The 25126-nt window shown below is 35.9% G+C and overlaps 1 protein-coding gene and 1 non-coding gene across 2 annotated transcripts; one reads left to right on the top strand and one right to left on the bottom strand.

Annotated features, from left to right (window-relative positions):
• Window positions 1–599: 599 nt before the first annotated feature.
• On the bottom strand, window positions 600–673 carry TRNAI-AAU (transfer RNA isoleucine (anticodon AAU)). Its single transcript has one exon. It is a non-coding gene; the product is annotated as a tRNA-Ile (tRNA).
• Window positions 674–17789: 17116 nt separating this feature from the next.
• On the top strand, window positions 17790–18721 carry LOC138908473 (uncharacterized). Its single transcript, XM_070199142.1, has 3 exons — window positions 17790–17883; window positions 18015–18146; window positions 18270–18721. Exons 1-3 carry the CDS (start codon window positions 17790–17792, stop codon window positions 18719–18721), a joined length of 678 nt encoding a protein of 225 aa, XP_070055243.1.
• The last annotated feature ends 6405 nt before the right edge of the window (window positions 18722–25126 follow it).

Here is a 25126-nt window from a genome sequence, read left to right on the forward strand (position 1 = left end):
AAGAAGTAGTAGTTTGGCTTTAATTTGTCATTTGTTTAGGCATTTAGTACTGCATTTCATGCTTCTCTCTAATTTTTTTTTTAAGCATCTCTACTTTTATTTTGTTTTTAGTTCAAGGAAATTTTTATTTAATTACTAACAAGAAAAGATGAATTTGAATTTTGGCTTGCCGAACCTATTCTGAAGGTTTAGGTGTGACTCACAATCAGTGACTTATAGTTAGGCTCTTCTAGTCCTACTTTTTTTCAATTAAAGAATTGCATAAGTGTAGAGCTACGATTTATAAAAACTGCTTTCATCAAAGTTCAGCTAACAAAAAAATTCGGTCATTGATCCTCAGATTAGAATAACATTATAGGAAAATAAAAAGTTTCATTGTGAGTATAATTATGAGGTTGGATATCCACATCGACATATTTCTATTTTCTTTAGTTAATGAGAAAAAAGAATTATTAAAACGGTCGACTTCAAACATTTGGTTGTTACTCGAGGTATTTATTATAGTTTTGGTAGAAAACGTACAAAGAGTTAGCTGCAGACGTGAAAAAGAACAATGCAAGTATCCGTTTTTACCTTTTAAAGGCAGAAAAACGAGAAAATGGCCCATGCAGGTCTCGAACATGCGACCTTCGCGTTATTAGCACGACGCTCTAACCAACTGAGCTAATGGGCCAGCTATTGATTGACAAATAAAATTTATTAGTCACATTACAACACAGTCGTGGACCCAGATTAATCCCTTATCCAATTACCTACGTATGACTTCTATGGGCCCAAAAATATCTTTGATATGGGTAGACCACGTCACCATTACAATAGTCCTCATCGACCATCACGCGGTATTAGTAAGGTCCCCACAAATATCAGTCTCGAGGCAAAGTAGTCTCAAAGCAATGAAGGATGCGGTTGAAGAGTCAATAAAGATCAAGATCACAAAGTCATCATGAATCAAGGTCGAGGTTGAGCATCTTAGACAGGGTTATAATGGCTAGTTCTAAGATAAGACATAATGGAGAATATTCTAGTGGATATTCTCTGCACATGTACTATTAGGGTTTTCTAGAAAAATGTTCTCTATAAGTAGAAAGAGACACAATGATAGGGGACATGAGATATTCATTTGTAAAGAACACATTGACTTTGTAAGTGAGAATCTTGTCTTATCGCATATATACAAAAACCATCTTTTTACCAAGGTTCTTGCTTAGCATTTCCGCCGGATCCAAGAACAACTCAAATGTTCAAAGGCTTATCAATCATTAATCATTATTAGAAAGAATCTTTTTTGGATCATTGAATATTGTTATTATTGCTTATATTCACCGTCATCCGGATAAATATACTAGTTATTTGCTACGGTCCCGATAACTTCATCTATACTATATTATTTTATACTAAGGTTAACTCTCCATCATTTAAATATAATTGGTTAGACAAAAATCGGTATTTTTGGGTCAAAGATGACTGAGTGGCGTAAACGAAACAGGAATAGCAAGTAGTGTTTAAAATAAATTTTAAGTACTAATCATGTTGCAATTAATTTACTTTTGCGTGTGAATTCTATCATGTTAGAGACACAGTTTACATCATGTTCACTGCTTGGGGTTGCTGTTTCTTTGGTTCTACCAAAGTAAGCTTTAGTTTTCCCTTTAGTTCTGTATTTGTGAATTTTGGTGAAACAAACTAAAGTGGCATCTCTCAAGCTGGTAATTTTTAAAATTAAAAACATTATGTCGTCTGTTTTTACAATGATTCAGAACAGTACAGAGGAGATGGAGGTGATGGTAATGGACATTGGATTTATGATAAGGTACAATATTTCCAAAATTGACGGAAACTAATTTTTCTCATTACATACAAGACATGTTGCTTACTAGTACAATGCGTTGACAAACTTAAACGTGAGTGAAATTTAAACTATGGATGTCTAATATACTCAAGGGCGGATCCACCTTAGAAAATGTGGTTCACGTGAACTCGTAGACTCGTAGTCCTCGGGTTAAAGTATATATATAAAATACATAACGCGCGGGGATCAAAACCCCTACCAAATTTTTTGTTTAATTTTTATTTCTTAAATATTTCTTTTCTTTCTATTTCTACTAATGTAATTTTTCTTTTTATTCTTTAAATCACTAAAACAATCAATTCCCAACTTTTCGGTTCCCGCCCACCTGGAGTTTAGTCGATTTCCCCATTCCCAAATATAATATTATTTCCTAAACTAATCTCAATTCATCCCAAAAGTCAAAAAACATAAAACCATAGTAAGCTAATTCCTATATACTATTGTTCCTGTCTCTTTCGTTGATAAAAGTGAACAAATATTTTAGATCTGAAGCATTTAGAAGATTTTCCTAGTAAGTGGTAAAGCTTTATTTCAGTTTATTTACAAGTTTTAAAAAGAATTCTTTGGTTCTTCTTTTGTTTCAATCAATGGCATGCTTTTTTTGATTGGCTTGATTTGTTTCTCCCTCTGTTCTCTTAGTTAGCATCTGTAGCTTAAACAGAAGAGATTTAGAAGATCTTAAATATTTCTTTTCTTTCTATTTCTACTAACGTAATTTTTCTTTTTATTCTTTAAATCACTAAAACAATCAATTCCCAACTTCCCAGTTCCCGCTCGCCTGGAGTTTACTCGATTTCCCCCATCCCCAAATATAACATTATTCCCTAAACTAATCTCAATTCATCCCAAAAGTCAAAAAACATAAAACCCTAGTCAGCTAATTCCTATATACTATTGTTCTTGTCTCTGTCACGACCCAAAATCCAACTAGTCGTGATGGCACCTAACCCAACCCGCTAGGTAAACCAATTATCAACTATCCAATTCCATTAACAATTATTAAAGCATTTTAAGTAAAGAAAAATTTTAATCTTATACATTCCCCAATAACTGGTAGTACAAATCATGAGTTTCTAAGAATAGAATTTACAAAGCTGATATGAAGTAAATACATATTCTATTTGAAAAGTACATAAACAAAGTTTTTGTAATCTAAGGCTACCATGAATAAGAACGCAAGTACATCTTCAAATCCGGCAACCATCGAGCACAACAGCAATATCATCCAACATCTGCATGCAATGTACAGAAGTATAGTATCAGTACAACCGACCCCATGTATTGAGTAAGTAACAAACCTAACCTTAGGTTGAAAGCAGTGACGAGCTTTTACCAAGGTCGGGTCCAAAAACCAATAGTCCACAACATTCCATAACCACATAGAGCAAATAATACAAGAAGTAACTCAGAGATAAAATACTCAGCTAAATCATGGTTTCAAAAATAATAATTCTTTCTTTCAAGTACATCAGTGAAAACCCAAATCGTTTACCGAAGTTGCCAAAAATATGAATAAGTTTGAAAATAATAATTTTTCCAAAATTCTTTTAATAATAAATAAGATGTTTCATTTTCTTTCCAGATAACCTGTGTAAAAATAAATGCATCACTATGCCCATCTGTCAACATGTATGAGAAATCATGAATGATGTGATACTGTACAACATGAGAAAAATATATCTCTATGTCTGTATGTCATGTGTGCATGTCAATGCGATGCAACTCAGTGATAAAATCATATGCATACTCTCAGAGTATCATTTCACTCAGTCCTCCCCGTCACTCAGTCCTCACAGTCACTCAGTCCTCACAATCACTCAGTCCTCCCAATCGCTCGGCACTCGCACTCGGCACTCGCACTCGGCACTCGCACTCAGTAGGTACCCGCGCTCACTGGGGGTGTGTACAGACTCCGGAGGGGCTCCTTCAGCCCAAGCGCTATAATCTACACGGACAACTCACGTATTGCACGGACAACTCACGTGCTATAATAATATCTGGATCGGCACGGACAACTCACGTGCTATAATAATCCAATCTGGCCTGTTGCGGCGTGCAACCCGATCCCATAATTATCCTCACAATCAGACTATCGGTCTCACTCAGTCATCAATCTCTCTAGTCTCTCGGGCTCACAATGTCATGAAAATAGCCCGAAAATGATGATATGATGTTTCAATAAATAACAACAGAGACTGAGATATGATATGCAATGAAACGAATATGACTGAGTATGAATTTTCAATTTAAAATAAATAATTCATTTCAATACGACCTCTGTGGGTCCCAATAATACTGACACATAGCCTCAATATGATTTTCAGTATGATTCTCAGCTAAAATTCCTTTAACATATGACAATACAAGGAAAATGCCAAGATTAGTTTACTATAAGATTTCACGGAAATAATTATGTCAAAATTTTCATAGTGCACGTCCACACGCCCGTCAACTAGCATGTGCGTCGTCTCCTAACAATTCGCATAATACATGTATTCAGGGTTCATACCCTCAGCTCCAAGATTAGAAGAGTTACTTACCTCGAACAAGCCAAATTCAATGTCGATCAAGTTAAGCAATGCTCCAGAAATTCAATTCTGCGCGTATCAACTTTCAAACGGCTTGAATCTAGTCACAATTAATTTGATTCGGCCCACAAAAATTATAGAAATTAATTCCATATCAAAATACTAATATTTTTTAAAATCCGAAATTACGCCCCAAAAATCACCTATGGGGCCCACATTTCGGAATTCGATAAAACTCACAAAATTCGAACCCTCATTCAATCACGAGTCCAACCATACCAAAATTATTCAAATCCGACTAAAAATCGGCCTTCAAATCCTCAATTAAAGTCTATAAATTCTTTTACTATTTTCAACCCAAAACACTAATTTGTTGATAAAAATAATAATAAATTCATGTAATTTAACCAAAATCGAATTAGAATCACTTACCCCAATCCATATGGTGAAAATTGCCTCAAAATCGCTTCAATCCGAGCTCCGTAGCTCCAAATGTATTAAAATGGCCGAAACCTCAAAATATATCTTCTGTCCAGACATTTAGTCTTCGCGATCGCGGAAAATGCTTCGCGATCGCGAAGAACAAACTCCCCAACTCTTCCAGACAACCTCTAGTATAATGGTCATAACATTTTGTACAAAATTCTAAATTGTAAATGGTTTAACTTTCTAAAGACTAGACACCAAGGGCTATAACTTTTATTTGTTACTCATCTCCCAATTCCTTATAAATTGCTAGATATAAGCTTCCAAAATCTGCCATGTGCAACAAAGATTTCCAAACTCTTCCCAGATAACCTATAGTATATCTATCATAACATTTTGTACACAACTCCAAATGACAAATGGTTTACATTTCGGAAAACTAGACATCAAGAACTACAACTTTTATCTTTGGATTATCTCCAAATTCTTTATAGATTACGAGATATAAGCTTCCAAAGTCGAGTCAGTGCAGCAGAGATTTTGTTCTACGCGATCGCGAAAGAGCTTCCGCGATCGCGATTCACAAGGTTCCAAACTGCTGTTTGCTCTTCGTGAACGCGACTAAATGTTTGCGATCGCGATGCACACCACTGTAGGCAGAAACCAGCAATTAAAAATGGCCTAAAAATGGTCCGAAACCACCCCGAAACTCACCCGAGCCCCCTCGGGACCTCAACCAAATATACCAACGAGTCCTCAAACATCATACGAACTTAGTCGAAGCCTCGAATCACACCAAACAATACTAAAACCACGAATCGCACCTCAATTCAAGCCTAATGAACTTTGAAACTTTAAATTTTTATAAACGACGCCGGAACCTATCAAATCACGTCCGATTGACCTCAAATTTTGCACACAAGTCATAAATGACATAACTGAGCCATAAAAATTTTCAGAACTGGATTCCGACCCCGATATCAAAAAGTCAACCCCCCGGTCAAACTTTCCAAAAATTCGACTTTCGCCATTTCAAGCATAATTCCACTACGGACCTCCAAAATATTTTTCGGATATGCTCCTAAGTCCAAAATCACCTTACGGAGCTATTAAAATCATCAGAATTCAATTCCGAGGTCGTTTACACATAATTGAATATCCGGTCAAGTTTTTCAACTTAAGTTTTTAATTATGAGACTAAGTGTCTCATTTCACTTCGAAATCTTTTCGGACCCAAACCAATTAACCCGATAAGTCATAAATCAACTGTAAGGCATAAATTGAGCAGTAAATAGGGGAACGATCTTATAATACTCAAAATGATCGGTCGGGTCGTTACATTCTACCCCACTTAAACATACGTACGTCCTCGAAAGTGCCAAGAGTTGTTCTTAACCTTCAAATCTCTATTCCACCTTACCACGCACGTACTCGGGGTGATCTCACGTCACCCTATTCTATATAGGCCTGACCACACAACATAACTGATAATCATTAATTTAACCTTAGCCCAAAAACCATGTAGCCAAATTTCTAACATCTAGAATTCTTTTCAAGACCCGAATCTCACATCTACACACTGTATAAGCCTGAACAAGCTGTATCCAACCATAACCATAATCCCAGATATAATCACATAACACACTACATAACTCGCATACTCGTAGCACCATTTCTGATTACAATAACTACTCAAAACCAACCAAGTACTAGTGTAAAACCCCGCATTCGACAGAACCTTATTCCGAAACCTTCGTACACTGTCAATGATGAAAGAAACATTCAAAAACTCATAACTACTCATCAGATCAACTAGCCATGGAGCTCCCTCATCCCAACCAGAACCATAATCCCCTCCTAAGCGGACTTTTAATATTATGCTCCCGAATATACCGTAATCGAACCTGATAATACCTATTCTAGGTCCAATGACCATATATTATTAAACAAACTATCCCCCGACATGCCGCACCAATATAACTCAGATCCACAAACTGTGCAATCTGTGTACCCAAATATGGGAGATGTCTCAAGGAAGAGAACCATATTGCAAGTTCAACAAGCACCACCACAACCGCAATGTTACAACCAACTCCTCAAGTTTCGTGAAGAGGATAATTGTAGGTGCATGTGTACAATTGTAGAGGAAGAAAATTAATAGATAAGATAAATTATTATAGAAATAGAATTCTTACACACGGTACGGACAACTCACGTGCCAATAATATGAATCGCCCGGCATGGTCACAGGCCTCCAGTCCCAACATATCATACATGAGCAATTAAATAAGTACACTTGTATATGATAACGAAATAAGATTCTCATGCTCCTGAACTGGTATAAATAGCATGCCATAGTGTAAGCATATGCAAAGTCTGCTATCATACTTCACATCAGTAATTTTTTTAACGCAGAATTAATAACTATCCAGTTTATATAGGGAATCATCTTCTTTGTAACCTCAAGTATAGCCCAGATAGTTCTCAACAAAGGTACGAATACGGAAAACATTATAACTTTACGCTTAACAGTCAACTCTAGGCATATTATAGCCCAAGCATTCTTCCGAGTATGAATACTTGTTCTAATGCCCACACATGGGCTCAAACCTCACATATATGCACACTCATAGCGCATAGCAATTACAAATAATTAACACAACTAGTGCCTCCACCGAGTTTTAAATAAAATAGTCACCTCAAATAGGTCGCAACCCCGAAATAATATACTTCTGAGAACTCCCAGTCTCCAAATTCATCGAACACATGAATCACCGTAACTGATCCCAACTCCAGCACTAAAATGACTAACACATATTCCATTCACGATAATCCTATCAGGAATACTTTCATAATTCTTCCGTGCCACATAGCAATAATTTGAATATCAAAAATCTATCAACCAGGTGAGTACTGCAATATCGATGAACATATGTAAGTCAAAACACAACGCGCCTTCTGAAATGCGCACCCTTCTCAGGAATTACCGAGCAGTTATAACATTCATCGAAATATCTGAAACTGACCATACTGTCCAACATTCGTTACCTTCTCTTCAAGACTGAACTGTCACCCTGTACATGTAAATCCTAATCCCACACAACACAACACATCTATCATACCATTATATGAAAAAATACTAGAACCTCATAATCATTCTGAGTCACAAGTATAATACATATCTGATCAGCCAAAAGCCTTCCATTTGATCCCATCTAGTAGAAAATCACAATACTCAACATGCTCCTCAGGCCGGTAGAAAAAGACCCATCTCAAACCGTGGTAGAAATCCTCGAGAATACTTTGGAATCCATTTGCACATAATCAAGCCATCAGAACTGAATCTCTCTAACTCAATCAAGCCACGCAGATTACCAAAACATTTATAAAGTCTTACCACATCGTAATTACCTAAAAGACCGATCCTACCATTAACATACTAGTCCAGTCTACTACCCAGTTGTCCTATTTCTCTGAGTCCCTTCCGAATTTGTCTTCAGATTGATACTTCTCCTTGCTAAAACACCACGATATTTAACCACAATTTACTATAAGACACCCTAACATAAAACTACACCGCCCTAAGGCCCATAAGTCAATGTATTCTTCTTGAGCACCTCCATAATTGCCACAACTGTAACACTCACTCTAAAAATACCTTATGTGAATTTGAAATTGTTCTTCTTACCTTCCTTATACTAAAATATAGAATCCATAGTCATATAGAATTTTCGCAAGTCCAGGAACCATCAAATGCAAATCTCAGATTTTATCCATACACAAGTCAGGAGAAATTCTCAATTGCTCTATATAAACCTTAAACCTATTGGAACTTTCTCGAGAGTCACCCACTTTGTTCAAATCCAAATTGCACCGCTCAAATGGGCTGAAAGACACATGCCTCATTAGCACAACATCACTCAAATAGGTAATCCTGCCTTAACACCACTGATCAAATTCATACTCCGTATATACTACATCATTCACAATTAACAACTTACTCATCCCATGATTTTCATATTTTAATAAAGTGCCATAACCCGTATCCAGAAATTTCCTTACTCGAGTCATTCTCGAACTCCACCTTTGCAAGTTATAACTAATCCACAAGTATACTTCTGACCAGAACAAACAAATTTTGACACAAAATCATAAATTGAATTGTCAATAGTAGACTCCCCCGCTTGGCTCAAAGCCATAATTTTAAACACTCGATAACTCACAATATCCATACTCTATTGCCGCCATAATACCATAGTCAGTACAACAAAAATTCTTCTCAAGCTCATGCAACACCAATCATAAAATACCTCAATTATCCGCTAAGCTCGAATTTATTCTCTTAACACTTAAGTCAACTTTCTCAACTAGATTCAAATTCAAATCTCATCATATATGCCCTGCTGGCAGAAGAGAAACTCTCCATTCACATTATAAGGAACACACCTACGTAGATTACTCCGCGAGAGATAACCCACCTGCTTAGCCTCAAATTGGTATCTTGTTATACCCTTTCGCAGTCACAATTACTATGCAATCACTTAATATTTCCAAGTCCAATCTTATTAACAAGACATGAGAATTTAGTTTGTCCCAGAATTTAACAGCATGAAAGATCCTTCAAAACATTCACTCGAGACTGTACGTCACATCAAATCGAAAATCAAGCACCCAATGGCCTTCTTTTACACTTCAAGGAAACATTTCTCGCCACATTCACATCATCATAACACATCCTGCAGTTACATCATACTTATCACAAAGCCATTTCACCGCTCATCGAGTCACAAATTCCACTCGTAGGGGCATTACCAGACATATGAGTCCAAATGTACAAGTTACAACTGAAGCTACTGAGCTCAAGCTGCGGTCTAACCATGGCCTCAAGTCCTCCAGACTGGCCCATCACCAAAACACTGAATACACATCTCGAACCTCGTTCATAGAATCACAAGCCGGTGATGCACATCTGATACCGAGCGCTCATGTGTGCATACGAATACGTGGAATGAATTCAAAGAGTTATATTTCAAGCTGAATCAATTCCGCACGATAAGGAAAGAAAGATGGGAAGTATATATTCTAAATGCCTTGTAGCCTCTCGAAGATAAGCATGGACGTCATCATACCGATCCGTAAGACTCTACTAGACACTTGCTCATGACTCGTAGAACCTATGAACCTAGGGCTCTGATACCAACTTGTCACGACCCAAAATCCAACTAGTCGTTATGGCATCTAACCCAACCCGTTAGGTAAGCCAATTATCAACTATCCAATTCTATTAATAATTATTAAAGCAGTTTAAGTAAAAAAAAATCTTAATCTTATACATTCCCCAAGAACTGGTAGTACAAATTATAAGCTTCTAAGAATAGAATTTACAAAGCTGATATGAAGTAAATACATCTTATGTTTGAAAAGTACATAAACAGAGTTTTTGTAATCTAAGGCTGTGATGACCCAAAAGGTCATCTTATGTTTTAGAACTCGAATATGCACTTTTAAGCCTTAAAATCATTTTTACCCTCCTCGATTTACATGCACAGTACGAGCATATTTTCGGAAAGTTTTCATGTTGAAAATTAATAAAAATAATAATTTTTGCCTTAAAAGTTGATTTTAATTGACTTCGGTCAACATTTTTGGTAAACGGGTCCGGATCTGTATTTTGATGGTTCCGGTGGATCTGTATCGAATTATGGGACATGGACATATGCCCGGAATCGAATTCGGAGGTCCCTAGCTTGAGTTATGAATTTTTGATAAAAATTAAAAGTCTAAAAATTAATTATTTTTAAGAATTGATTGATGTTTGGCATTTGTGAGTACCGGGTCCGTATTTTAGTTTTGAAGTTCGGTACAGGTTCATTATGATATTTAAGACTCGTCTGTGAAATTTGGTGAGAAACGAAGTTGATTTGACGTGATTCAGACCTTTGGTTGAGAAAATAGTAACTTTAAAGTGTTCTTGAGAATTTTATTTGATTTAGTGATAAATTTAGAGTTTTAGGTGTTATTTGGCGATTTGATCACGCGAGCAGGTCCGTATGATATTTTTAAACTTGTGTGCATGTTTGGTTAGGAGCCCCGCGGGCTCGGGTGAGTTTCGGATAGGCCACAGGATATTTTGAACTTGGGAAAAATCTGGTTTTCTGCAGATTCTGGTGTCTGGCATATCCTTCTTTGCGTTCGTGAAGGTACTCTCACGAACGCGAAGAGTAAATTGATGAAGCCGGGATTTCTTCTTCGTGAAGGCGAAGGATTGGTCGCGAACGCGAAGCGATGGGGGCATTACCCTTCGCGAACGCGTAATGTTAGGCATTGGGGGGGGGGGTCAGCCTTTTCTTCACCGCGAACGCGATCACTGTCTCGTGAACGCGAAGGCTTGGAAGCCTATACTCTTCGCGAATGCGACAGTGCTCTCGCGAACGCGATGAACACTGTCGCCCAACACTTAATAGAATCCAAACACGAGATTTAGCCAAAAATTTATTTTTCTCAAAAACCAAACGGTGTGAGGCGATTTTTCAAGAGTCATTTCTTCCCCAAAGTGTTGATAAGTGATTCTAAATCATTTTATTTCAAGTACCCATTACGTTTCTTGAATTATCAACCTAAAATCTAGAGTTTTCATGGTAGAATTAGGGGTTAGGGTAGAAACTAGGGATTTCGGAAATTTGGGGATTTAGACCTCGATTTGAGGTCGGATTCCAAAACCAATTATATATTCGGGCTCGGGAGTGAATGGGTAAATGGATTTTGGTCCAAACCTCGGGTTTTAACCAAGCGGGCCCGGGGTCAATTTTTGACTTTTTGGAGGAAAATTTGGAAATTTAATTTATGCAATATAATTGATTCCTTTAGTAATATTTGATATTATTGAATCATCTTTGAATAGATACGAGTGGTTTGGAGGTGAATTCTAGAGGAAAAGCTGTGATTGAGAATTAAGTGGCTTTCAGAGCATGATAAGTATCGTGTCTAACTTTGGCTTGAGGGAATATGCATTATGTGTTCATTTGCTACGTGTTTGATTGTTAAATAAGATGTATATGTGAGGTGACGAGCATCTATGCGTCGTTATCGAGTCATAGCATGCGAGTGAAATTCTATTCTTGTCTATTTTGTAGCCTTAAATTCTACTATCCATACTTAGCGGGTTATTTGAAATGTTGGGTGACTTATATCTGATTTCACTGAGATTTGGTAACTTTCGAATATTGATTCAAGGTTGAGGTTACATTGTGCTATTGATTATGGGTAAAATACTGGTTTCTTTGTGGTACTCCTATCTATCAGTTGTTATTGATTTTATGATTTGTGAGGAGGAGTGTAAAGTACGAAGGGTGATGCCGTGCATGCATTATTTATGTTGTGAGGAAGAGTGTAAAAGCACGAAGGGTGATGCCGTATATATTATGAGGTTTAAAAGCACGAAGGGTGATACCGTGCCATTTTATTTATTTATTTGGTGAGCTTGAGAGTAAAAGCACGAAGGGTGATGACGTGCCGTTCTATTTATTTATTTATTCGGTGAGGTTGAGAGTAAAAGCACAAAGGGTGATGCCGTGCAGTTTTCCTTTGCTGTTTTATTTGCTCAATTCGTTTAAGGATTTTCGGTTTAATTCTGTCTTTTCATTATTCTCACTCTTTATATTGTATTACCCCACTGTATGTCCCTTTCCCATTATTTCTACGTTATTTTTTTATTCACTGTTGTTGCCACTAGCATGATTATATTGTTCAGGTTATATGTGAGTGTTTTGTCCTAGCCTCGTCACTACTTCGCCGAGGTTAGGCTCAACACTTACCAGTACATGGGGTCGGTTGTACTGATGCTGCACTCTGCACTTTTTGTGCAGATTTTGGCACGACTCAGATTGATCGAAATTTTGCTATTGGTCCGCTGTTCGGAGACTCAAGGTAGATCTGTCGGCGTTCACAGACCTTGAAGTCCCCATCTACCTTTTATGTCCTACTGTTTTCTTTCATTGAGACAGTTGTATTTTTTTCAGACTATTACTTGTAGTAAATTCTTGAATGCTCGTGAATTGTGACTCCAGATCCGGGTGGTAGTAATTAATACAGTTTTATAATATTCCGCACTTATTATATTTCATCTTAGTTAATTATTGTTATTTATTGAATGAAAATAAGGAATTAGTTTAATGATTCTCTAACGTTGGCTTGCCTAGCAAGTGAAATGTTAGGCGCCATCACGGTCCCGTCGGTGGTAAATTTCGAGTCGTGATAGTGGAAAATGCTTCGCGATCGCGAAGCACAAAACTTTTCAGCCCCAAAATTGCTCTTCGCGATCGCGGAAAATGCTTCGCGATCGTGGAAAATGCTTCACGATCGCAAAGAACAAACTCCTCAACTCTTCCAGACAGCCTCTAGTATAATGGTCATAACTTTTTGTACAAAATTCTAAATTGTAAATGGTTTAACTTTCTAAAAACTAGACACCAAGTACTATAACTTTTATGTGTTACTCATCTCCCAATTCCTTATAGATTGTTAGATATAAGCTTCCAAAATTAGCCCTGTGTAACAGAGATTTCCAAACTCTTCCCAAATAGCCTATAGTTTATGCATAATAACATTTTGTACACAACTCCAAATGACAAATGGTTTACAATTCTGAAAACTAGACATCAAGAGCTACGACTTTTATTTTTGGATTTTCTCCAAATTCCTTATAGATTGCGAGATATAAGCTTCCAAAATTCGGTCAGTGCAACATAGATTTTGTTCTATGCGATCGCGAAAGAGCTTCCACGATCGCGATTCACAAGGTTCTAAACTGCTGTTTGCTCTTCGCGAACGCGGCCAAATATTCGCGATCGTAATGCACACCTCTGTAGGCAGAAACCAACAATTAAAAATGGCCTGAAAATGGTCCGAAATCACCCCGAAACTCACCCGAGCCCCCTCGGGAGCTCAACCAAATATACCAACAAGTCCTAAAATATCATACGAACTTAGTCGAAGCATCGAATCACATCAAACAACGCTAAAATCACGAATCACACCTCAATTCAAGCCTAATGAACTTTGAAACTTCTAATTTCTACAAACGACGCCGGAACCTATCAAATCACGTCCGATTGACCTCAAATTTTGCACACAAGTTATAAATAACATAACGGAGCTATGAAAATTTTCAGAAGTAGATTCCGACTCCGATATCAAAAAATCAACCCCTGGTTAAACTTTTCAAAAAATCGACTTTCGCCATTTCAAGCCTAATTCCACTACGGACCTCCAAAATATTTTTCGGATACGCTCCTAAGTCTAAAATCACCATACGGAGCTATTGAAATCATCAGAATTCAATTCCGAGGTTGTTTACACACAAGTGAATATCCGGTCAACTTTTCAAACTTAAGTTTTTAATTATGAGACTAAGTGCCTCATTTCACTCCGAAATCCTTCCGGACCCGAATCAACTAACTTGATAAGTCATAAATCAACCGTAAGGCATAAATTGAGCAGTAAATGAGGGAACGGGACTGTAATACTCAAAACGATCGGTCGGGTCGTTACAGTCTCTTGCGTTAATAAAAGTGAACAATTTTTTTAGATCCGAAGCATTTAGAAGATTTTCCTAGTAAGTGGTAAAGCTTTATTTCAGTTTATTTACAGGTTTTAAAAAGAATTCTTTGGTTCTTCTTTTGTTTCAATCAATGGCATGCTTTTTTTGATTGACTTGATTTGTTTCTCCCTCTGTTCACTTAGTTAGCGTCTGTAGTTTAAACAGGAGAGATTTTATGTAACTCAACTAACACAAAATTTTACATAAACCAAACTTTGAAATCAAGTATTTCCGTTGTGTCAAATTCATGAAATATGAAAGTGAAAAATCATGAAATACCCAACTCAGGGTAATTAGGTTGGGAAAAAGCCATCAAGATTTGATTACATAGTGAAGGATCTTTCATTTTGACATTTGCAAAATGAATTCTTATTTGCAATTTTATGCTATTCTGGTGCTTCTACTCGTTCAACTCTACAACAAAGTATAAATGGTGGGATTTTTCATTAAATATGTTGGTGTTGGTGATGTTAGTACCATAAATGAAGATGTAGTAGCAATTTGAATCTTTGTTTGCTTAGTGAGTTTATTTAGGGATGGCAATGGGCGGAGCGGGTTTTGTCTTAATTCACGAAATTTCAACTCGCCTCTCCCAACATAGTATTTGTACCCGTGTTCACTCGCCCTGTTCCGCTTTTTTTTTTCTCTTTCATTTTTTTTTATCTTTTGGTTGAAAATAGTCATAGTAGCCACCTGAACTATGCACCAAATCCCTCTTACACACTTTCTGACGATGAATATTATCTTACACACTCAACCTTTCCATAGCTTTTTTCTTGACCAATTTTTTAAATATGTGTAGTATCACGCACCAACAAAGTTGTGACACGTGTCGTTATTTTTATTAAAAAAATAAAATACTTAAAATTACAACTATACCCCTTAACCATCTTCTCCCTTTCATCTCTCTCTTCTCCGATGAATTATCCATTACCGCTGACAACTAGAATAATCCAGGTCACCACCTTCCGATTCAAACCAAAATTAAAATAGAAAATCTCAAGTAAGCGCGAAGAATCAGAAATCTTGAGATAATAGCAAGCTAGATTATAACGTAAGACCAAAAACCCACTTCAAAATTGGCTTTAATTCGGTGTAGACATTTGAGTTCACCGGAAGATGATTTGGGAAAGGAAAATAAAAAGCAAATTAAGAAGTGGGTTCACCAACACTATTAAATTTTCTTTCGACGAAGGTAATTTGAAGATTGAAGTGCCAAAATTGGAAGGTGATTTCCCAGTCTTGATTTCCTGAAGAACAGTTCGTCGTAAGGTGATTTAAATAAATCCGTCCAAAATAACTGAAAGTATCATAGAAAGAGACTCCAAAATTAAAAAATAATTAACCTAGCCGTGAAAATTATCATAGAACGAGACCCCAAAATTGCTTCACCTGAAAACCCCAAAACTCCATAGCCACCGTCCCTTTCAATCAACCGCCGTGAAAAATAAAAACATAACAGAAAGTACCATAGAAGCTTAAATGGGGACGATAGGGCACAAAAGATTAGATCTTGCTTTGGAGAAAAAATGAGGGAGAAAGAGAACATGCACTTAATTAACGATCGGAAAAAAATGAAGATGAAAAGAAAAGAAGAAATACAAGAGAAAAAGAAGAAATGAATAGAATAACGGGGCCCACTAGTGCCATGTGTTAAAAAATTATGACACATGACATTTAATTAAGGATCTGGACTGAAATTTAGAGGTTTTAGGCGCTTACTTTGTTTGTTAGACATGTGCATGCTATCTGTGCCGAAGTAGTGCGTATTAGGCCCATTCTGAAAATATTGAGTGTGTAAGATAATATTTGTCGTCAGAAAATATATAACAGGGAATTGGTATATAGTTCAGGTGGCTATTTATGTATTTTACCTATTTTTTATTAACTTTAAAGATTATGGAAGGCTTCAGCTAAGGAAAGAACATGATAAGATACGTATGAGAATTACAATATTACATCTTGCACATTTAAAATAAAAGTTACTTAACAAAAATCTTTGATATCATAATAACTTTTGATTTTTAACTTTCTATATTTGATATATATGCTATTTTTTTCTGTATTCAAGCTTATATAAGAAATTGGAAAAGAACCTATGTCAAGATCAATTAATGAATATTTGAGCAAAATTAATGGGTAATACTTTAATTAGTAAAACAGATCTAGAATTAATTGAGAACTCTATGTTAGATAGTAGGGGTGTACAAATAAAATTGACAAATCGCATCAACCCGATAATCCGAGTCAAACCGAGAAAAAAAAACCCGACTATGGTTTGGTTTGGTGTTGGAAAAAGAAACCCGACCATATTTGGTTTGGTTTGGTTTTAACTAAAAAAAGTCAAACTGAAACCAAACCAACCCGACATTATATGCATAGAAGTTTTAAATATATTTAATACATAAAAATATTTATGTTAGTGTAGTTTATAAATATTTCTCAAGATTTTTTATAATTTTATCTTTTAACGTATTATTTCAAGCTTGAGCTTATAATTTTTAGATGCTCCAATAAGTTTTATAGTCTATAAATGTTAGTAACTCAAATAAATCCTAAACCAAAATCAAATCAATACTAATACTAATAAAAGACAATCAATTCAATTGTACTGTGCATGAAAATAGTGTTGGATATCTATTTTTTAGTTTTTTCATGGTTTAGATAAAATGTATAACTTATTTTTCTTTTAGTGGTTAGTCATGTAAATAATATTAGTACTTATTAGTCATAATTTTAAATTATGTTTGTTTTCATTGTGATTTATTAATAATATTTATTTTATGCGATTTTATTATATTTATTGTTGAATATTTTAGTACAATGCCATGACTCATCTCATATTTATGTTATTTACACCTTATATAGTTCTGTCTTACTACAATTAAAGAAATATTTGGAGTATAAATTTTACGTTTTATGTTATGAAGACTTTATGAAAATAAACTCGAAAAAATCCGAAAATCCGAAAAATTCGAGAAAAATCGAGATTTAAAAACCCGACTTTTATTGGTTTGGTTTGGTATTTAGATTTAATAACCCGATACAATTGATTTGGTTTGATAATTAGAAAATTCGAATCAACCCGACCCATATACACCACTATTAGATAGTACGGTTTTAGAACTTCCATACAAGGACGAAAATCTGAAATCTGACGTGCAAGCATTTCTTTCAAATATTATGTAACTTTGTTTATTTTAATATGTTATACGTGGGCCGGTTTCATCTCCAGAAGACTCGAAAGAAAACCACGCCTTACATGAGAACGGGACGAAGGGCAGTCTACCCTTCCGGTGAAAGTGACGCTGAAAATTTTTTTTTGATTGACCCAAGGCTTTAGGGCTATCGGCGCAAGTTAAGCAAACGCACGCCGACGGCGGCAGCCATGGACAGAGGGCGAGGACGACCGAAGAAACAAGCAATTATAATAGTGGGAAGCTCAGTCAGTGCTAGGGTGATAGCTGAAACCCTAGAAAATGGTAGCAAACAACAATGATTACACCTTTGGCAACTCAATTTCCACTTCTATCTCCGCTGATCTCGGCAAGCAAAACGACCACCGGAGCTAAGAAATTGAACTTAAGTGAACTTCTGCAACTGCAATTGACAGGAATTAATGAGCAACAACAATCAACGCAGATCAAACAACTAGATTTGAGGAAACCTGAGCAGACTGCAAAAGGCCAAGCTCCAGATCCCACCTGGTCTGGGCTATTCAATCGGAATCGTGCAGCAACTAACGGTATGTCACTCGATTACATACCACCAGAATTGGTTGAAGGTAGTCTAATGGTCAAGCTCGATAAGGAAGAAACAAATAGGGAAGTTGATAAATGAAAGGCTGCTTTAGTAGTATATGTGATAGGTGAAATACCAGACTATAACTATATGAAACGATATGTGGCTCAAAATTGGAATATGGTGGCAGAACCTGAGGTGTATTATCACGAAGAAGGCTATTATATTATTAAATTCCAATTGATAGCAGATCTGAATGAAGTACAGTATGCAGGTCCATATAGCATCAACAACAAACCTATGATATTGAAACAATGGTGTCCAGAGTTTGATTTTAATGTTGAGTTCCTTACAGAGCTGCCTTTATGGGTTAAATTTCGTAGCCTACCTATAAGTTGCTGGAACCCGGATTCATTGAGCAGGATAACTAGTGCGATTGGAGTGCCAAAGTATGCAGATAAATGTACATCAAAGCAAACCAGAATCTCATTTGCTAGAATGCTTATAGAGGTCAATGTCACCAAGCCACTACCAGATGAAGTGACTGTGATGGATCCATCAGGGAAAACATTCCTGTAATGACCCGACTTGTCATTTTAAGAATCTATGCCCCATTCAGCTACATAAGGTCTCGAGCAATTTTGTAATATGTATTATGACCCGCGTGTATTGTCGAATTTGGTTTTCAGAAGATTCGAAATTTAATTTAAAGAACAATTCTCATTTTTGAAGCTTAAATGGAAAGAGTTGATCGGAGAGTTGACTTTTGAGCAAACGACCCCGTAATAGAATTTTGATAATTTCAATAGCTCCGTATGGTGATTTTGAATTTAGGAGCGTGTCCGAAAAATATTTTGGAAGTCCGTAATGAAATTTTGCTTGAAATGGCGAAAGCTGAATTTTTGGGAAGCTTGACCGGGGAGTTGACTTGTTGATATCGGAATCGGAATTCATTTGTAAAAATTTTCATAGATCCTTTATATCATTTATGACTTGTGTGCAAAATTTGACGTCAATCGGAATTGATTTGATACGTTTCGGCGCAAAATATAGAAGTTGGAAGATTTGAAAACTCATAATTCGATTCGATGCGTGATTCGTAATTTCGGCATTGTTTGACATGGTTTCAAGCCTCATCTAAGTTCGTATTCTATTTTAGGACATGTTGGTATATTTGGTTAAGGTCCCGAGGGTCTCGGGTGGATTTTGGAAGGTTAACGGAATGGATAACGGACAAAAAGAGCTGCTGGAATTTTTCTGCTGCAGAAGTTGTTTTTGGACAGCAACTGGTGCAATCACAGAGCTGACTTTGGAAGCTTATATCTCGAAATCTATAAGGAATATAAAAATTATCAAAACACTAAAGTTGTAGCTCTTTGATTCTAGTTTCCAGAAAATTAAACCATTCATCATTTGGACATTTGTAAAGAGAGTTATAGTCGACTGAATATGAAAAATACTTTCATTATTGATTTTACCTACAGATAATTTAAATAAAAAAATTTAGTTAATAAGATGAATAAATCTATTTATTTCTTGAAGTTGTGATTTAAAAGAGGTGTTGTTCCTTGATGAATTACTTTTCAATTCACGTTGTTGAAAATTTGGAATTGAATTATAAAGGTCGTGAATCATATTGAGGCAAAGTGCCAAATTGTGAAATATTATTCGGTTGAGTTGTTCACTCCCGAACATTTTGTTAAGATGTTGTACATATTAGGATCGAGTCGTGGGCTCCTTACTGTGGAAAAATAATGTATTATTGATTTCTGTGGAAAGTTATAATATTTGAGCACTTGATGTGCAATTTGTGATATGTTATAATATTTGAGTACTTGATGTGGAATTTGTGATATATTGTAATATTTGAGTACTTGATGTGCAATTTGTGATATGTTGTGATATGTGAGTACTTGAGGTGCAAGTTGTATTATGCTAAGATATTTGGGCACTTGAGGTGCAATTTGTGAAATATTGTGATATTGATATGCATGCAGTGATATAAGGCCAGGGTGTTGAAATGCATGCAGTGAGATAAGGGTGGCTTGAAACGCGTGGCTAGTAGGAGAACTACTAAAAGTCATGCGGTATGATAAGGGTGGCTAAAACGCAGGATGCTATTTCGGAAAAAATAATTTCTTTAAAAAAATAAAATGTGAAGGCTCCCGTGGTGATATAAGAAAATGAGATATTGTAAATTTATTTATGATTTGGGACTACGAGGCGGTACCTTGAAAGTGCCCTATTGATATTTCTTTATTTATATTCTTGTCTTGGGTGATTTTGTTTTATTTAATATGTAAATTCTTGTCTTCTTCCGTGATGTACTAGTTGACTTTATTATTATGTATTTTGTGCTCCTAGTTGTATTGTGTTGGCTTTGGCTTTTTAGCACGAGACTCTAAAGAAGAATATTTCTTGTTTTTCTTACTGATTTTTGATGATTGAATTGATTTAAATAAAAGAAATTATTATTATGTTTTAAATTAAATAGTTTTACATCCAAGTTAGTAGTTTATCTGATGCTTTAATTTAAGTGCAGTGTTATTTTCTTCACTCAAATAATTTCTAAAATAAATTCATTTCTTTGTTGATTTCTTACTTGATTTAAAAATTATAAACTCACTTTAGTGGAAATAAATTGATCATGTGGATCTTATATACATTGATATTATTGGCACGCGAGTTGTCCGTGCAGTTGTGATAGAAATATGGGCACGAGGTGCCGTGAAAATATAGAAGTGGGCTGAGACCCATATGTTTATGATTTTGAAATGAGGTGTCACAAGGTGATTTTTATTTGAAAGAATTATATTTAAAATATTATTTCAAAGAATTATATTCGGAAGGTATTTATTCGAAAGAATTATATGTGAAAGATTTATATTTGAAGGATATGTTTAATTGGTTATACTTGTGTTCCTTATTCGTCTGAGCAATAATTATGATGTTCTTGTTGCCTTGTTGTTATATCACTAGTTGATTTTGTTTTTATCATTGCTAGTTATTTTCCAGTACTATTGTATACTGCTATATTGCACAAGTTATTTGACTAGGGAGTGTCTTGACTGTACCTCATCACTACTCCACCGAGGTTAGTCTTGATACTTACTGGGTACCGACTATGGTGTACTCATACTATACTTCTGTATATTTTTGTGCAGAGCCAGGTATTGGAGATATCGGACTCGAGTAGAGTTAGTATGTTGATCGCAAGGATTCAAGGTAGAGCTGCTTAGTCGTCGCAGTCCCTTTGAGTCTTTTCATTTTATTGTACCGTCAACTCTTATTCGAACAATGTTGTATATTCGATTTTTGAGATTCATTACATGTATTCAGATAGAGTTCGTGACTCAGTATTACCAGTCTTGGGAATGTGCGATAATTATTTTCGATGTGGGTTTCGACACGTGTATTAAATTATATATATTTTTTTTAAAAAATGGCTTGAATTATAATTATAATTGAATTACCTAGTCTTAGAGACTAAGTGCCATCACGACGCCTGTGGTAGGATTTTGGGCCGTGACAATTCCAACAATCAGTAGTATTTGAATGGAAACCATATTACTGTGAAGAATGCCTAATGATAGGGCATAACTGTACAAAGCAGAAAATAAAGGATTTAAAAAAGGGGGAACATATGAATAACAATAGTCAAAAGAAGAAGCAAGGACCTAAGAAGGCGGTATAAACCTGAGTATCAAAGGAGGATAAAAGAGATTCAGCTGAAGCTAATGATGAGCAGAAGGAAGCTAAGTATGCAACAACCAAAAGAGAGAGTAGATACAGAGGAATTGAACCCACAATCTAAAGATAAGCAATTACTAAAAGGGAAGGCAGCCAAAAAAATTAATGGTCGACCTGTAAATCAACTGATTGAGGCTGCTATTCCAGTGAGAAATGAATTTGATATACTGCAATGTGAAGATGATATGATGAGACAACTCCTACCTACTGATATAGGTAGGGGATTTATATGTCATGGTTAATATGGAATATGAGGGGAATAAATAAGAGATATAAACAGAAAGAATTAGCTAATTATCTCAAAGAAAACAGAGTTAAAGTAGCAAGATTCGTGGAGACAAGGGTGAAAGAGCATAGAGCACAAGCAGTATATAATAAAATTGCCCCATGTCGGGAATTTGAAAACAATTATAATCATGCACAGAATGGTAGGATTTGATTACTCTAGTACAATACTGCTTATAAGATTGAAGTTCTGAAGAAAGAAGCACAACTTATTCATTGTAAAGTGATGAGCATGAATCAATAAATAGATTGTGAAATGACAATAGTCTATGGATACAATACAATGGAGCAGAGGGAAGATTTATGGCAGCAATTGAGTAATTTGTCTCAAGCAAAAACTAAACTATGGATTATTTGGGGAGATTTCAACTCTATCTTGAGTCCACAAAATAGATTGAAAGGAGCAACAACCACTAGCTATGAGATAAAGGATTTCACAGAATGTATCCAACAACTGATGCTAAATAAATTGCCCTTGAAAGGAGACTATTATACTTGGACAAACAAGCAGCAAGGGGGTGATAGAATATGGAGCAGAATAGATAGAGCACTAGGAAATGCTAAATGGATGGTAAAATATGGCCACTTGATTAATGAGTATAAACTCCCACATATCAGACCATTGTCCTATGACGATAGCCACTAATGTTAGGGAGCCAAGGGTCAGAGCTGCATTCAAATTTTTTAATGTGTGGGCAACTCATGAGGATTTTCTCCACCTAGTGGAGAAAAACTGGAAACAGAAACTTTACTTGCATAAGATGAGGAATATCTGGTTGAAACAGAAGGAATTAAGGGAGAAACTAAAAAGATTAAATGAGACTAAGTTCAAAGGTGTAGCAACAAAAATTAACCAAGCAAGAGAAGATCTCCAAGAAATACAACTCAAAATAAGACATCAATACTCAGATGAGTTAGCAATGGCAAAAAAGAAGATTATATGTCAACTTGAGAAGTGGTCTATGATTGAAGAAAGTGCATTGCAACAAAAAGCCAGGGCAAGATGGATAAAAATTGGAGATGCCAATACTAGCTATTTTTCAGTTGTTATAAAAGACAGAAAGCAAAGAAACAAATACTAGAGTTAGAGTCTCAAGAGGGAGGAAGATTAACAGAAGCAAGAGATATCAAGATAGAGATAATATAATTTTATAAATCACTTATGAGATCAGCTCTGTATAATGTGATAGCAGTAAGAAAGACAATCATGAGAAGGGGGAATGTACTGAATCATGCTCAACAACTCTAAATATGTGAGGATGTGACAGAGGAGGAGATCTATGCAGGGCTTCAGTCTATAGGAGATGTCAAAGCTCCAGGTGTGGATGGTTATAATGTTATATTTTATAAAAGAGCCTGGTCAGTCATTAAAAGTGAAATCATTGAAGCTGTGCAAGATTTCTTCACAACAGGCAAAATGTACAGAGGAATCAACTGTACAGTAGTCACCCTGATACCAAAGGTAGCCAATCCTGCTACAATCAAGGAGTATAAGCCAATTTCGTGTTGCACTGTCCTATATAAGATCATAGCTAAACTCCCTGCAGGCAGAATCCAGAAGGTGATTGCAACCATTATTACAGAGACTCAATCATGATTTATCCCATGAAAGAAGGTAGCAGATAATGTGATTATGGCTCTTGAATTGGTGAAAACATATACAAAAAAATATATATCACCTAGATGCATGATTAAGGTGGATATTCAGAAGGCATATGACACTGTGGATTGGAGATTCTTGAAGCAAATGTTGATAGAGTTGTATTTGCCTCAAAATTTTATCAGATGGGTGATGGAGTATGTTACCACTGTTAACTACTCCATAGTTATAAATGGTGAATCAACCCCACCCTTTGATACTGCCAGAGGACTTTGACAAGAAGATCCAATGTCTCCCTTCCTATTTGCTATTGTTATGGAATATTTGAGTAGAAGTCTCAGCACCCTAAAGGAAGAGAAGCAGTTTAAGTATCACCCAAAATGCTCTAAACTAAATGTCACACATATGTGCTTTGCAGATGATCTCCTCATGTTTTCTAAAGGTGATAAAATCTCTGTAGGGCTCTTACATAAAAAGTTTGGTATATTTACAAATGCTTCAGGGTTGCAGGCTAATCAATCCAAGAGCACTATCTATTATGGGGGGAGGGGGGTCTTAGAAGCAATCAAGGAAGAAATCCAACATGCAATTGGATATAGACAGGGTGACTTACCATTTAGGGACCTGGGCATACCACTGGCTACTAGAAAACTGAAATTGGTAGAATGGCAGCCTCTAATAACCAAGATCACAATAAGAATTTCATCATAGACAGCTAAGAAGTTATCATATGCAGGCATAGTCCAATTGGTAAAGTCAGTGCTCTTTGGTATTAATCTTATTGGGCACAAATGTTTATCATACAAGCTAAGGTGATGAAAGCTATATAAAGATATTGCAGAAGTTTTATCTGGTTAGGAGCAAATGAACTCACCAGAAAATCACTAGTAGCTTGGAGTAGGATGTGTATGCCAAAGAAAACAGGGGGATTGAATCTCACAAACCTTAAACTGTGGAACAAAGCATTCGTAATAAAGATTTACTGGGACTTGAAGACTAAGAAAGACATTCTGTGGATTAAGTGGATCCATAAATACTACATAAAAGTACAACCTTTGGAGAGTATGGCTATCCCCCAACAAGCTAGTTGGATGGTCAGGAAAATACTCAAAGCAAGAGAAGAATTGAGATATGTACAACCGGATCACCTGAAGAACAAAAGTCTGATCAGAAGCATTTACTTGAGAATGGTAGGGGATCTACCCATAGTTTCATGGAAAAACATCATTTTTGGCAATGAAGCACGGACAAAAGCAATATTTATAATATGGCTCCAAAAATAAGACAAGCTACTAACTACTTCAAGACTGGAAAACTGGGGAATACAAGTTGTTGTGTAAAGAGATAGC

Source organism: Nicotiana tomentosiformis, chromosome 3 (assembly GCF_000390325.3).
Source record: "Nicotiana tomentosiformis chromosome 3, ASM39032v3, whole genome shotgun sequence".
In the NCBI taxonomy this organism is placed as follows: domain Eukaryota; kingdom Viridiplantae; phylum Streptophyta; class Magnoliopsida; order Solanales; family Solanaceae; genus Nicotiana; species Nicotiana tomentosiformis.

Coding starts and splice junctions, on each gene's coding strand:
- LOC138908473 (XM_070199142.1), top strand. CDS start 17,790: ATGGACAGAGGGCGAGGACGACCGAAGAAACAAGCAATTATAATAGTG. Junction 17,884..18,014: donor AGCTGAAACCCTAGAAAATG/GTAGCAAACAAC, acceptor TGCAATTGACAG/GAATTAATGAGCAACAACAA. Junction 18,147..18,269: donor GAATCGTGCAGCAACTAACG/GTATGTCACTCG, acceptor TATATGTGATAG/GTGAAATACCAGACTATAAC.